This window comes from Syzygium oleosum, unplaced genomic scaffold (genome assembly GCF_021117445.2).
Source record: "Syzygium oleosum isolate NSW1041296 unplaced genomic scaffold, Sole_v2.1 Sole_v2.03, whole genome shotgun sequence".
Classification (NCBI taxonomy): domain Eukaryota; kingdom Viridiplantae; phylum Streptophyta; class Magnoliopsida; order Myrtales; family Myrtaceae; genus Syzygium; species Syzygium oleosum.
In genome coordinates, this window is record NW_026607487.1 from 9,322,113 (window position 1) to 9,337,696 (window position 15,584).

General features: G+C 40.8%; 1 protein-coding gene across 3 annotated transcripts; it reads left to right on the top strand.

Moving 5' to 3' along the window:
* The first annotated feature begins 11,305 nt into the window (after nucleotides 1–11,305).
* Nucleotides 11,306–15,455, top strand: LOC115679234 (delta(12)-acyl-lipid-desaturase-like). 3 transcript variants are annotated; one of them, XM_030602840.2, is made up of 2 exons: nucleotides 11,306–11,464; nucleotides 14,097–15,455. In XM_030602840.2, exon 2 carries the CDS (start codon nucleotides 14,136–14,138, stop codon nucleotides 15,294–15,296), a length of 1,161 nt encoding a protein of 386 aa, XP_030458700.2. In that variant the 5' UTR covers nucleotides 11,306–11,464; nucleotides 14,097–14,135; the 3' UTR covers nucleotides 15,297–15,455. The 3 variants fall into 3 exon arrangements, with proteins under 3 accessions (XP_030458700.2, XP_056165941.1, XP_056165940.1); XM_056309966.1 differs by lacking the exon at nucleotides 11,306–11,464 and adding an exon at nucleotides 12,124–12,307; XM_056309965.1 differs by lacking the exon at nucleotides 11,306–11,464 and adding an exon at nucleotides 12,758–13,973.
* Nucleotides 15,456–15,584: the final 129 nt, after the last annotated feature.

The following is a 15,584-nucleotide window of genomic DNA, read 5'->3' on the forward strand; positions in this document are numbered from 1 at the left end:
TTAGCTTATGCTTGTTTTCATAACTTTAAATTGTTTCAGATGGACGTGAAAAGTGCTTTCCTGAATGGCTATATCAAAGAAGAAGTATATGTGGAACAACCACCTGGTTTTGAAGAACCAAAAAGGTCTGATAAGGTTTATAAACTCAAAAAGGCCCTTTACGGTCTAAAACAAGCTCCTCGTGCCTGGTATGAGAGGTTGAGTAACTTCCTTCTGCAAAATGACTTCACCAAAGGTAAGGTTGATACAACCTTGTTCATTAAGAGAAAAGGTAAGGATTTTTTACTTGTTCAGATTTATGTTGATGATATCATTTTTGGATCCTCTAACAACTGCTTTGCAAAGAATTTTCTAAGAATATGTAAAATAAGTTCGAGATGAGTATGATGGGCGAATTGACATTCTTTCTCGGCTTACAAGTGAAGCAAACGAAAGGTGGTACATTCATTTGCCAAGAGAAGTATGCTAAGGAGATTGTCAAGAAGTTTGGATTGCAGAATTGCAAGAAAACAAACATTCCTATGTCTCATTCATCCAAACTGGACAAAGATGAAAATGGTAAAAAGGTTGATCAGAAGGTATATAGAAGCATGATAGGATCATTGTTATATCTTACTGCATCTAGACCTGACATACTATTTAGTGTCTGTATGTGTGCAAGATTTCAATCAGACCCAAAAGAATCACATCTTTCTGCAGTTAAAAGGATAATCAAATACATTGGAACTTATCCAATGTTAGGTCTTTGGTATTCCAAAGATTCAGATTTTACGCTTACTGGTTATTCTGATGCTGATTTAGCTGGATGTAAACTGGACAGTAAAGTTACTACAGGAACATGTCAACTACTTGGGAATATGTTGGTGTCCTGGTACTCAAAGAAGCAAAATACAGTTGCACTTTCTACAGCAGAAGCAGAATATGTGGCTTTGGGAAGTTGCTATGCGCAGATTCTGTGGATGAAGCAACAATTGCGAGACTTTGCTATTGAAGATTCAAGTGTTGCAATCAAATGTGATAACACAAGTGCTATCAATTTGATCAAGAACCCAATTCTTCATTCACGTGCTAAGCATATTGAAATCAAGCATCACTTCATTCGAGATCATGTTCAAAATGATGATGTGAATATTCAATTCATTGATTCTAAGAATCAATTAGCTGATATATTCACAAAACCTCTTGATAAGTCTTCATTTGAGTATATTAGAAATAAACTATGCATTACTTACCCATTTTCTTGAAGTATTTGTTAGACAGGAATTTTTCAAACTCAAATGACCTACATCTGAAAGTCTATTTCAGACTCAAATGAAAGGTACGTCCTTAATTCAAATTTTGGCGGGTATATTTTTGGCATTTCTGGCAGGATATATTGGTACATTTTTTCAAATCAGGTATGTACTCTAATTTTATTTCATTAATTGAGTGTGCTCAAAATATTTTTTTCTCCTTCCAAAATTCTTAAATATTTGGTTCATTTTTTTTCTAAAAGTGTCTTTTCTTTCTAAAAAACCGTACTCTCCTTTTATAAAACCCTATCAGTACGAACCTTTTCTCTTCCGACTCACACCTTCTCGGAACGGTCTCCTTCTCCATCTTCCTCCTCTCAAAGATCAAAATTTTCTGTTCCAAACATTCTCGCTCGATCATCCATGGCTTCCAAAAGACGTTCATCGAGAATTCAAAACAGAGTTTCACAGTACTCAGGACCACCAGAGTTCATGGAAATCACTGATTCAGAGATAGAATCGGAGAAGCAAACTTCTTCGAACGACACTCCTCCAGCATCCTCTCAAAGAACTACTGGTAAAACATATTTCTTTTTTAAAGATCTGAAACACATTTGGAAAACTTACCAAAGATTGAAATGGGGTAATGCTTTCGAATCTGTTTTACTTGCCTGTTTAAAAGACAATGGCTTTAAGTCAGAATTGCAACTTGTGGAAAAATATTCCTCACTTCAGAATGTATCTACTTCTGAACAAAGGAAAAGTTCTTCTGAAAAAGGGAAAGCAAATATTGGTGAATCTTCTCAAAAGAACACTTCTGTCACAAGCCTTAAGTCTCCAAGCCGATATTCTAGTTTTTTGAGAATAAGGGAGGATGATGACGCCCGGCTTGTTCATCATTTTGAAAAGAAAATGGGGATTGCTTATGGAGTGAAAGGGAAAGGCAATCTTTTTAGGAATCGACAGCATAATGATTTTTATAAAACGTTGCTGTCAAGAGGAATAATGAACCATCGAAGCGTTGATTTCGATTTTCTAGAAAAGACTGGTATTTTTGTCAAACATTATTTTGACAGGTTGGGATTGACTGAATTCTGTCGTCAGTCTGCGCACATGTATGCAGAAGTGACTGCATATTTCTTCTCTAACTTGTCCATTTTGTCCCCTGATTGCGTTCAATTCTCTGTTGGGGATAAGAACTATACACTAACTGCTGCTCAATTGGGTGATATCATTGGAGTTCCACATCGTCAGTTTCTTCCTATAGAGGTCAGTGAAGAAGAAGCTTCTAAAGTTGCCTCAGAAAATCCAAACTTTTCCAGAGGTTCAAAAAAGCTGATTTCTTATCCAGATTTGACAAAGAAAACAGTGATCTTACATAAGATCATTATCAATTGCCTTCGGCCCAAAGCATCATCCAAGACTAATTTGTCCAAATTTGAAGTCAAACTTATTTGGGCAATTCTGAATGGAGTCCCATTCTCTCTTCCACACACAATTATTCTTCATATGTACAGAACTGTGCTAAAGGACAAAGGTCAGCTTCCATATGGTGCATTAATATCCAGGATATTTGTTTATCTGCACATTTCTGTTCCTGATGAGTTGTGCAAGACATTTGTCCCTTTAATGTTTGTTGGAGAGAAAATGTTGGCCAAGATGAATTTCCAGCAGTTTGCTGTCAGAGACAATAGAGAGATTCCAGGACAAAGACCAAGAGAAACCCTTGGAAATCATTCTGAAGCATCATCTCCTAGAGGGAGACCAGCAATGAAGAAAGAAGGAAGTAGCAGAGGAAAAGAGAAAGTCAAGGAAGACTTCATTTCAACAAGATCTATTCAAGTGTACAAAAACGTTGAAGACTTCTCCTCATAGATGAAGAGGATGAATCAAAAAATCTTGACTTAGGACAAAATGCTTGTCAGGAATATGTTCAGAGACAACAAGTTTCTTCAGAACCTGCTGCTCATGTTTCAGAACCAACAATTGAAGACTCTAATCTGCTTCAGATAGTTCCATACATTGCTCCACCGCAGACATATGTAAGTCAGTCTTCTCTTGACACTGAAGAACATGCTTCTGCAGATCATGCACCTTTTCAGGGGGAGATTCCAACATAAGCGGAAACTGGGTTCGATCAGACTGAACAAGCTAATGTCCAAGAACAGCCCTCATACAATCAGACCATCTTAACCCTTCTGCTCGAAATCAAAGACAAACAAGCTGCACTTGAGCAAGACGTGAAGAATCTACAGAAAATTATTGAGGAAAATAGTCAGACTCAACGTCTTCAAGCAGCAAAGGACAAAGCAGAACTTGAGGAAGCTATTGCTCTTAGCTCAACAAACATGGAGAAAGCTATGGGTCAATGTTCTTCGAAGATTGAGGAAGTTGTCTCCATCTTGGATAACTTTCAACTTGTTCGAACTCCATCCAAGAAATAGCCTGTTTTTTTTACCTTCTCTTTAAAAATCATCTCTTTCAAAATTGGTCCTGTAATATTTTAACTATTCCTTTTGTTAGATTGTTTGGGTAGTTTATATCAATGCTTTATTCTATTTCATATTATTTTTGCTAATGACAAAGGGGGAGAAATTATATGCAGATAAATTGCCATACTAACATTAAATACGCAGATCATATGGAGGTTATATACAAAGGAAGAAAAAGATACAGATCTCAATAGAGTTTGCTTTTTCAATCTCAATCTGTGCCTAATGCGCTTAATATGCTTATTTATTTCAAATTGATTCAATCTGCAAGAAAGTTTTGTCACCATCAAAAGGGGGAGATTGTTGAAGAAAACTCCTAATGATTTTGAAGTTGACAAAACTTTCCATGTTATTGTAAATCTTATACTTATTCCAGGTATATATATATATATATTCTGGAAGCTCAGAAGGAAGTTCTTCAGACTTTACAAGCTGTCATAATGAGAAGTTCAGACTTTAACACAAAAGTCTCTTAAATTTTATAAATTCATATCTTACTGAAGACCCACATAATCTTAGTTCTGAAAAGCAGACGCAGAAATTATTCAGACGCAGACGCAGAACATCTTCAGACACAGACGCAGACGTAGAACATCTTCAGACTCAGAACTCAGAACGAAAAACAACAGCTAGTGATCTAGCATGAATTTCACAAAAGGAAGGTTTTGATTGACTCAATCTCAGTCTAATTGATTGACAATCAAGCATTACGACAAGTATGTATTACAACGGATAAAGCTCTATTTATGGAAACCAAGATTCTGATTGTATGGGCGATCGGAATCAGCGGAATTCAGAATCTGTCATCCAACGGCTACTCAATCCTTTCTATACAAATCTGTCCAAGGTGAAGATTGGAAGATGATCCTCTGAAAGCTGTCCAACGGTTAGTTTGGAAGTGGAGGAGTATTTAAGGAGATCAACGAGCAGCAGAAGGAAGTACAGAATCAAGAATCAACAAGTCCAAAGTCTGAGCATACTCCGATCATTTTTCTTGTCTTTCTTAAGCCAAAACATTAAGATCTTGAGGGACACTTTGTAAGAGTGATTGTGTGAGATAGAGAGTCCTATCATACACAAGAGTGCTGCCACTCAGAAGCTGTATTTCCTCTTGATTACATAGTGAAATCCAGCCAGTAGGCTGTCAGCGTGGGAGAGTGGACGTAGGCTTGCTATAAGCCGAACCACTATAAACTTGTGTGCAGTTTTTCTATCCTTTATCTCTTACTTTACACACTGCACATCAAAAGCACTGTCTATATAAACTGTTTTGAATCTGAATTTTATTCAGACTCAACTGTGATCTTTCATTTCCACGTAAAAATTGATAAAAATTATTTAAGATCACCTATTCACCCCCCTCTAGGTGATCCTTGCTAGCTACAACACTATCAACTGATCTAAAAGCTTAAACGATTAAATAGAGTGAAATCACATGAATATAAAGAGCATTTACGAGCAGCATGTGAAATTTTGACTATGCACATTCACATGGAATTTTTACCGCGTACATTTGCAAAATGGATAGCATTGGCTCTGATACCGCGTTAGAAAGTCCAACCCAAAAGCTTAAGCTATTAGATCAATTGATAGTGGTCTCACGAAATCTCACATGGTATCAAAGCTGGAGGTCCCAGGTTCAAATCTTTCTAGGCCCCATTTGCCTTCCCAATTAAATATATCTACACTTAATACTAGGCAAAAAGACCAAAGTAAGCGTGAGGGGGAGTGTTAAAAAAATTAAATATTAAATCACGTCTTCATCTAATAGCTTAAGTTTTTAGAACAATCGATAGTGAGCTCACAAAATCTCACAGTACTATTGTTACGCATGTTGAGCATGGTAAATGTGTCGTGAAGATAGCAAGTAAAATCATCGTTCACGAAGATAAATGACTTCAAGAACACAAAAATAAACACATTAATGAGAAATGCGGAACAAGAAAAGATGTAAAGAGAGAGCCCGCAACTGGTGGACTCTAACTTTATGCTAAGCACCACAAATTTAGTAAGAAATTATCTTATGAATAGTTTTACTGCTTAGTACCACTTCCTATATGCATTCTACCTTTCCATGAAAGGTCTGTTGTGCATTGCAGAAAAAATTGTGCTATACATGCATAATAGATCCGTTGTCAAGCGATGTGGAATGATGTTTCGACATCCCCTCTTAGGTACAAGCTGAATTAAGAGCCGCACATGACATTTTTTAACATCGTGGATGCACACATGTCAAAGGATTAGCACAAAGTCCAACGAAAAAACTTAATTTAGACGTTAGACTCGTCAAAATTGGCCATAAGCCCGTTTTTTAACCTGTATTTGATAGGCTAAAGTGTTATGTGAGTTAGTTATATTCGGTAAATAAGTTTAGAATGGTAAAATCCAAGATAATATGGGTGTTAAATGAATTCACAACTTACTTACATTCAACCTATTTTTATAACTCTCTTCACTCTCTCTCACCCTCACTCAATATCGCACTCACTTATGCCAGGCTCTTACCTCAATTTGGATATGAATTTTCCTAAATTTGATTAAATATGTAAGTTTTTTAGCAATATAGGTCAGGGATAGGTCAGGAACGGGTTAAGTCAGGTATGAGTCACTAGATTTACATTGCATTAAAATATGTCAAAACTGGTTAAAAATCCTTCTTTGACTCCATCACAAATTGTACTGATTAGGGTGTCGGAGGATCAACAGCACACAACACTTCGGGGACTTTTTGTTTTGGAGGACTCTGTCTCTATTGGGCCTTACAAGAAAAACTATCAAAAAAGTCTTAAACAAATTGCAATTATATCAATTCAGTCCTAAACATTTTTATTTTGCCAATTGAGTCTTAAACCTTTTGCATTTATGCCAATTCAGTGCTTCCAGCTAATTTTAGTTGGAAGTCGCTGACATGGAGGTGCAGTCAGCGCTGAAGAGGAAATTTTTTTGAAAAATTTAATATTTTTTCAATTTTTATTTTATTTTTCCTTTTTGTCTTTTCTTTCTCTTTCTTTTGTTTTTCTTATCTTCTTCCTCTGGTCGGTGAGACCTCGCCGGCCATGTGGGCTAGGTTGTGCCTCGCTGTGATAAGAAACTATTTCAACAGTCTCATATCCTAACCCAGACGGAGAAGAGAAAAGTGCACTCATGCCAAAGCCTCTCACCTAGACTTATGACAGATGCAGTCTTGCATGGAGCAATTTTGCCAACGTTCTCGGTAATGCGTCAACTTTGGTGGTTTCGGGAGTATTCTTTCTCACGCAATATTGACTCTTCGCGTGATGAACAACGGCGTTGGATGAAAATACTGACGGAAATAATGAATCCTGCATCTTTTTTGGAGGCCATGCCGAAAGCCAGGGCAAAATTACCAAAAAAGTCCAAAACTTTTTGTATGGGTATCAATTTAGTTATAAACCATTCAATTTGGCGAATTTAGTCATAAACATTTTTACAATTTGTCTATATAGTCCTTCCGGCTAATTTTGACCGATAATTGAAGACATGAATGTCGGTTATCTTACGTGACACAGTGATAAGCGGAGCTGAAGTGGACAAGTATTTACATTTTTCTATTTTTCTGAATTTTTTTCTAATTTTTTTGAATTTTTTCTTTTCTTTCTTTTTACCTTATTCTTCCGCCAGTCATCGGGCCTCGGGGATGGCCAGCAACCGGCCACAAGTAAGGGCTAACTGCGCTGGCCTTGAGTGGGGCTTGCCCTCACTTGTGGCCAATCGCTGGTCATGGCAACTAGTGGAGGAAGAAGGAAAAAAAGAAAAAAAGAAAGAAAAGAAAAAGAAAAAAATCTAGTGACAGGTTTACTGGACGCACATATGTCAAAGGGATATCATTGGCTCTGATATTATATTCGACAATTCCAAAGACCCAAAGCTTAATCTGATAGGCGGAGTGAGACCACACAATATATAAGATCAGTTGTTAAGCATTGTAGAACAAACATTTCAACACAATTAAAGCGACCAAGGAAGCACCCCCAACCAACCACGATACGTCACTTCACTTGGTCATAAAAGACAATGACTTTGATTATGAATATATTCTTACGTGGCGAAAAATCCTAGGACAACGTGTTAATCCAAAAGACCCAAAGCTTAATTTGATAGCGGAGCAAGACCACACAGTATATAGTACCAATTGTCAAGCGTTGTAGAATAAACATTTCAACCCAATTAAAGCGACCAAGGAAGCACCCAACCAACCAACCACGATACATCGCTTCACCTAGTCATAAAAAACAATGACTTTGATTACGAATATAATCTTATTCACGTGGCGAAAAAATCCTAAGAAAGCCTGTTAATCCAAAAGACCCAAAGTTTAATTTGATAGGTGGAACGAGACTACACAATATACAGGATCAATTGTCAAGTGTTGTAGAACAAACATTTCAACCCAATTAAGGCGACCAAGGAAGCACCCAACCAACCAATCGTAATACATCTTTTCACTTAGTCATGCAAAACAACGACTTTGATTACGAATACAATCTTTTTCCCGAGGCGAAAAATCCTAGGACAGCCTAGGCTGTTAATACAAAAGACCCAAAACTTAATCTAATAGGCAAAGCAGGGCCGTACAAAATACAGGACCAATTGTCAAGTGCCGCAGAACAAACATTTCAACCCAATTAAAGCGACCAAGGAAGCACCCTCTCAACCAACCGCGATACGTCGCTTTACTTAGTCGCAAAAAACAATAACTTTGATTACAAATATAATCTTATTTACATGGCGAAAAATCCCAAGATAGCCTATTAATTTTACTGCCCCGCTAGCGAACCAACAACGCAAACAATAATTTATAAAAATAAAAAAAAAGCGAATCTATTGAGAGGAATATCTCCCTCAAAGATGCAAAGTTGGAACAGAACAGAGCAACATGACAACAATACGGACTAAAAACGCAGAAAAATGGACAACGAGCGACCGCTGTTTTCGCACGGCCGGCCTCGGGGGGGGAAGAGGAGCAGGAGCAGAGAATATCAAAATAATAACATTCCAAAGGATCGCCACCGCGAAAACCGAGGGGTGCCAGGTGAGGCTCACGTGTTGTCCTTCCGACCTCGTCCGATCTCCACGTACGCCGCGAATCTCTGCCGAGCGGTTGGTGATCCCGTCACAATTGTCGCCGAAAATCATTAACTATTTTTCTTGGAATTTCCGTGTGAATTATGATTTCGAAAATACGTTTCGATTGTGTTATTTTCATGAAATAAAAAAAAAAATTCTCGATTTAATCCCACAAAAAATCTTAAACTGGTACACCTGTGACAAGTTTACCTAAAATTAATTTTTTGATCATCGGAAACCCCAATCTGATACACTTGTGACAAATTTACCATCTGTTAGTTTCCGTTGAATTTTACCGTCGAATTATTGAGTTGGATGACATGTGGCAGTTGATGGGTGTACCAGTTTGAGGTTTTACCCTCCATTTGTCATCGGAGTACCAGTTTGTGATTTTTCGTGATATTAATCAAACGGACGGTAAATTTGTCACAAATATACAAGTTTTGGATTTTTTATGGATAAAAAATTAATTTTGAGTAAATTTATCGCGGATGTACTAGTTTAATGTTTTTGATGATCCAAATATTTGTTTGTAGTAAATTTATCACGTGTGTGCTAATTTGAGATTTTTCTTAATATTAATTATGTTTTATTTGATAATATTTTCCAACACTGCCTTCGAAAACCCATTATTTTTTAGGTCGTTTTCGTTGCCCGGAAAACTGGACCATGCGTGCTGCACCCAGGTAGGCACCATAGCATCTCAAGGAGAGTGAGCTTGAGATAATACTGTTGTAATTTGTTTGCCAACTTTCTTGACGATTCGAGAGAGGGAATCTCGAGATTTCTAATCAAACTCGATGAGTTTGTACGTACGTGTTTGTAGGGAAAATTACCAAAAAAATCCTAAACCTATTGCAATTGTGCCAATTCAGTCATAAACCTTTTTTTTTGCCAATTCAGTAATAAACCTTTTGCAATTGTGTCGATTCAGTCAATCTGGCCACTTTTAGACAGCTGGTGCTGACGTGGACGCCGGTCGGCCAAAAGTGGCCGAATGGATTGAATTGGTACAATTGCAAAAGGTTTAGAACTGAATTGGCAAAAAAAAAAGATTTAGAACTGAATTGGCACAATTACAATAGGTTTAGGACTTTTTTGGTAATTTTCCCGTGTTTGTATGTATCTAGGTCATGTCAGGCTTGTTTGTGTCAAGGTCATAAGAGGCCGTAATTTTCACAACTCTTGTAAGGATATCCAACACGGATATCCACATGCAAAACTCGACTCATTCCCTTCAATGGCATACGCCGCTAATTATGCTTTGATGCTATTTTCCTCGTTACTAACGTTTTATCAATCAACAACTAAGGTAATAACGCATACAATCGATCATTTTCACCGTGATAATCCCAGAATCTTCAATCTTAATTTCGGCCACGTATAATCATTTGGAAGCCGGGATGCGTTGGAAAGAATTTCTCTCGAGCTTCCGATCTCGAACGTAGACGATGCGTTTTTAATGTGCACTGCCGGCTTTCGCATGTTAGATTGCGGCGAGTTGGCCAACAACACGACCTAATACCTCCCAAAAGAAGGGGAACAAGATCATCGAAAACGAAAACGGGATATCATAAAATAGCGATCTATCGATGATAGATGGATAGGCATCTTCCATTTCCGTGAAAATTACCTACTAAAATTTGAACTTTACAACTTTAGCAAAATCCATGAGAAATGTGGTACCTAACAATGCAAGTGGGTAAAGTCTATTAGGCTTTGTGGTCCGTCGAGATGCCCACATCAAAGTTGCGTAATTAAGAAAAGAAGACACCTTCTCGTTATCCTAAGTTTAGTGCAATTATATATTCCATTATGATTGGATTCCCTTCCATCTACAGCATTTTGTTGATCCTTAAAAAAATAAATTATGAAAAATAAATATACTACACATGGCCGGTATCACGGGGAACGCTCCCGTGAACGCAATAGAAAGACCCGTTTAGTAAATTTATTTAGCATGCGAATTTAGGATCCATAATATTATTCATTTTTTTTAATACCGGAGTGCGTTTTTTATAAAAAAAAAAAAGAAGAAGAAATAGTTCGGAAAATTTAATTTTACCAAACGTGGAAAGTCTCGCGCATGCACCATCGATCATCACGACGCGCATTTCCTTTGAAATGATGTCGAGGATTATCAAATTTGCGGGTCGAGAGGGACGAATACACGGCCGCTCGGAATATTTCTTTCTTTTTTTTTTTTTTGCCTTGAATTTCAAGAAAGAGACGGAAGGGATCCACGGCGGGGGACTGCGCGTCCGGAGCGCCAGTGATTCGTCGCCACGTGTCGGGGGGGGACGGAGAAGATATTTTCGCGGTCCGAGAGCAGCTGACAATGCGTCCGTGTCTTCCTCTTTTTATTTATTTATTTATTATACTGATTAATATTAATATTAAATTTAATTTTTTTTTTTAAGTCCAAGGACGAAGCGACGACGCTGCATAAATACGGGTGCGGCTCTGCGGGGGGAGAGGCAGCTCCAGGCGCCATTGACGCACCAAAAGAGAGCTCGGAGAAAGCGAACAACACTCGAAGATAGAGAGAGAGAGAGAGAGAGAGATTGGCGGTGAAGAAGAAGCGCTTTCTGGAGAGAGAGAGAGAGAGAGAGAGAGAGGGAGGGCGTTTCTTCGCTGATCAGGGAGACCGAGGTTCGTTCCTTCTTTCCCTATTCGATCCATCTCTATCGGTTGCATGCGCAGATACAGACGATCCCCGATCCCGATCCCTCTCTCTCCGAACGCCGATCGCATCTCCCTCCGATCGATTTCTTCCCTCCTCGAATCTACCGGACGAATCTCCGCGATTCTAGATCCTTCCTCCTCCTCTGGAACGCGCCATTTGCTTCTTCTTTTTTTCCCGTGTGGACGCGCACGATTGCACGCGACCTCTTCCGTATAGATTTGGATTTTTCTCTCGAATCGTCGAAGAAGAAGCTTCGTCCGTAATGGATTCGCGCGAAATCGTTCGGTGTCTTGGTTCTCCGTTACGTACGTTACGAGTTGCATGCGGATTGCTTACTGCGCTTCGTAACGGCGTTCGACTACGTCGCCAGCTTCCGTTTCCCTTTTTTTTTTTTTTGCCCTTTTCTGCTTGACGGTTCGCTTCGGCGAAGTCTGCCGTTTTCACCGGGCGGCATGCGAAGCGCCTTGAAGGCGCGAATGATCTTCCGGTTCAAAACACACCTTATTATTATTATTATTATTATTATTGATATTGTTATTTTCCGAATCGGTCATATTCACTTTTCTATCGTGTATTCACATGTGATCTTTGAATTACGTTCTTCATTATTTAAACGAGCGGGGGATTTGTGGAATTTCTGAAATCGACATTGACCAGAAAATCTAATTTCCAGAACGGTTGAAGTCGCCATCTTGATTTGAGCCTCTTCGTGGAAGAGGACAAGTCACGGAGCCCTTCATCCATGGGCACGATCGTGACGTCCGAGGTGGAGTTTGGTATCGATCGAGGGAGATTGATGGGGACATTTGGTGGGTGGATCGTGCCGATGAAATTTCGTGTTTCTTCTTTTGACTTTTCTATGTCCATCAATTTTTGCACGCTTCTTGATTTCGTATGATCAAACGCATAAATGAAGCGAGAAAATCCAGGGGCAGCGTTTGTTTTGCGAATAATGAATGATTTAGAAATTATTTTTTCCTTAAAAATAATCGCTTGTAAATATGAATGAACGGGAAAAAAAATATTTTCATCGTTCACGATAATGTCTAGATACATATTATTGTTGATAATAAAAATATTTTTTATTAACTAATTATTTCAAGCGATTCGATGACTAATTATTTCAAGCGATATGGGCGATCATTTTTAGGAAAATATTTTCTAAATCATTCATTTTATGCAAAACAAACGGAAGCTGAAGTATTTAGCAAATATCTTGCGCCTACTCCAACTGTTTCGAAAGTGGCTGAAATTTGGTATTGCATCTTCAAAACATGCATTATCAAATGCACGTTTATTACACTTGCAACACTGTGGGTTAGCAAATGCACGTTTCTAAACACTGCAATACAATAACCAGTCTTTAAATCAAGTTCCTCACCTCCCTTTTATTGTAGAGCGAACTCATTTGAGATTTCAACATCAAAACTTCACCAATAAATTCCGTGAAAAGCCTAATATATATACACACATCACTACGTCAACCATAAGCCTCCAAAACACTAGATGAGGGGCAAAATTGAAATTCCAAAGTGATTAAATCTCTAGCACTTCAACCCCAAATACCTCAAATCCTTGGCTTTTTAAAACTTCAATCTAAACCTTTCTCGTCGTACTTTGGTGACTTAAAAGTCCTAATGATCTTCCGACAATTTTGACTTCAGTTTCCTCAATAGGCCCGACCTTTGGAAAGCATTTGTTTCTTTCCATGTTTTGCCATTGTACGTATAAAGTGAACGTGGGCAAAGAAGCAAGGGAAGAGGTCAGCATCAGCACCGATTCGCATTTACGAGCTCTCACATGCACTCCCGCGTCCGTCCAGCGATCAGGACAAGAAGAAGTAGCCATCGACCAGCGTACGTCGGGCCTCACGTTGCAGATCTCAGGGCTCTGCGGCTATTTTCTGCTGGACCCGGGAAATCTTAACTCTTGTCATGTATTGCGGTGCCTTTGCTTTGTTAGACTAATCGATTTCATTAGCGACCCAGGAGTGAATGAATGGCTCGTACTTAACGATCCATTACGTCTCTGTGAGTTCTGTGAATTCTTCTGAGTCGCCGCTACTGCCGTTTTGCTGAGGCTTACGCGTTGTCTTTTGCCCTTTTTTTGAGCGAGACAATGTGCACACGTGCGACACCTGGCGTTTAGGCTGGCGCACACGGCTTTGGTTATTTGATTTGATCTGTGCGTCGATTTGGTGGAGGAAGTGGTTTTGCTCAATTCCTCCCCGGGCAACAATATCTGTACGATTCTTTGCCATTTAAGATACCCCACCAGCGTGTCATGTGAATTGCTTGCTTCGTTTGGTGGAATCTAACCCAAAGATTTTCCCATTTAAAGAAAGGGGGCTCTCTCTATTGGTCAGCAGTATCTGCAATGTGGCCTTTAATTTACTGACCAAATCGATCCTTGTCTTCTAGCTCGCTGAAGGACCATATGCCAACTCAAGCCTCACATAACACTGCGTGAACAAAAGTCTGTGAACCCCTGTCCCTTCTTTGGCCTCTCTCTCTCTCTCTCTCTCATATATGAGGATGTAAATGAGGGTGGGTTGAGGCTGATCTTGCGTTATCTGAGTTGTGGGGTTGTTCCTTTCAGGGCAAGGAGGGGATCCCTAGCTTGAGGTAGTGTGCAACAATGGGGGCCGGCGGCAGAATGTCCGTGCCGAGCAAGATCGACGACGGAGGCCACAAGAAGGGGGAGCCCCTCCGAAGGGTGCCCCATGCGAAGCCTCCGTTCACCCTCGGAGAGATCAAGAAGGCGATCCCGCCCCACTGCTTCAAGCGCTCCCTTCCCCGCTCCTTCTCCTACGTCGTCTCCGACCTCGCCGTGGCCTTCGTCCTCTACCGCGTCGCCACCTCCTACCTCCACCTCCTCCCGTCCCCGCTCGCCTGCGTCGCCTGGCCGGTCTACTGGGCCTGCCAGGGCTGCGTCCTCACCGGCGTCTGGGTCATCGCCCACGAGTGCGGCCACCACGCCTTCAGCGACTACCAGTGGGTCGACGACGCCGTCGGCCTCGTCCTCCACTCGGCGCTGCTGGTCCCCTACTTCTCGTGGAAGTACAGCCACCGCCGCCACCACTCCAACACGGGCTCGCTCGAGCGCGACGAGGTGTTCGTCCCCAAGCCCAAGTCCAGGATGCCGTGGTTCTCGAAGTACCTGAACAACCCGCCGGGCAGGCTCCTCACCCTCACCGTCTCGCTCACCCTCGGCTGGCCCTTGTACCTGGCCTTCAACGTGTCGGGCCGGCCCTACGATCGCTTCGCGTGCCACTACGACCCCTTCGGCCCCATCTACTCCGACCGGGAGAGGCTCCAGATATACGTCTCCGACGCGGGGATCATGGCGGCGACTTACGGGCTCTACCGCGTCGCGGAGGCGAAGGGCCTGGCGTGGCTCGCCTGCACGTACGGCGTCCCGCTGCTCGTCGTCAACGCGTTCCTCGTGATGATCACGTACCTGCAGCACACCCACCCGACCCTGCCGCACTACGACTCGTCGGAGTGGGACTGGCTGAGGGGGGCGCTGGTGACGGTGGACAGGGACTACGGGGTGCTCAACAAGGTGTTCCACAACATCACCGACACGCACGTGGCCCACCACCTCTTCTCCACGATGCCTCACTACCACGCGATGGAGGCGACGGAGGCGATCAAGCCGATCCTGGGGGAGTATTACCAGTTCGACGGCACGCCGGTGCACAGGGCGATGTGGAGGGAGGCGAGGGAGTGCCTGTACGTGGAGCCGGATGAAGGCAGCGAGAGCAAGGGCATCTTTTGGTACAAGAACAAGTTTTGAGAGACTCGTTTGCTTCTTGACAAGGGTGGTTTAGAAGGAAAGCAAATATGTAGTAGCTTCAGCGTGTAATGTTATAACAAGCTCTCACTTTTCTGTGATGATAGCTTGTTTAAGTCTTTTGGTTTAATTAGAATCTGATAGTGGGCTTTGTAATGGGCAGCTCAGAGCACGCATGGAATCCATTCTGGAGCAGAAATTCTACTCCAGAATGCATTCCGGAATAAAAATGCGTTTGTTAAAATAATTTTGGACTGCATTCTGGAGCAATTTTTGCATTTTGAAATAAAA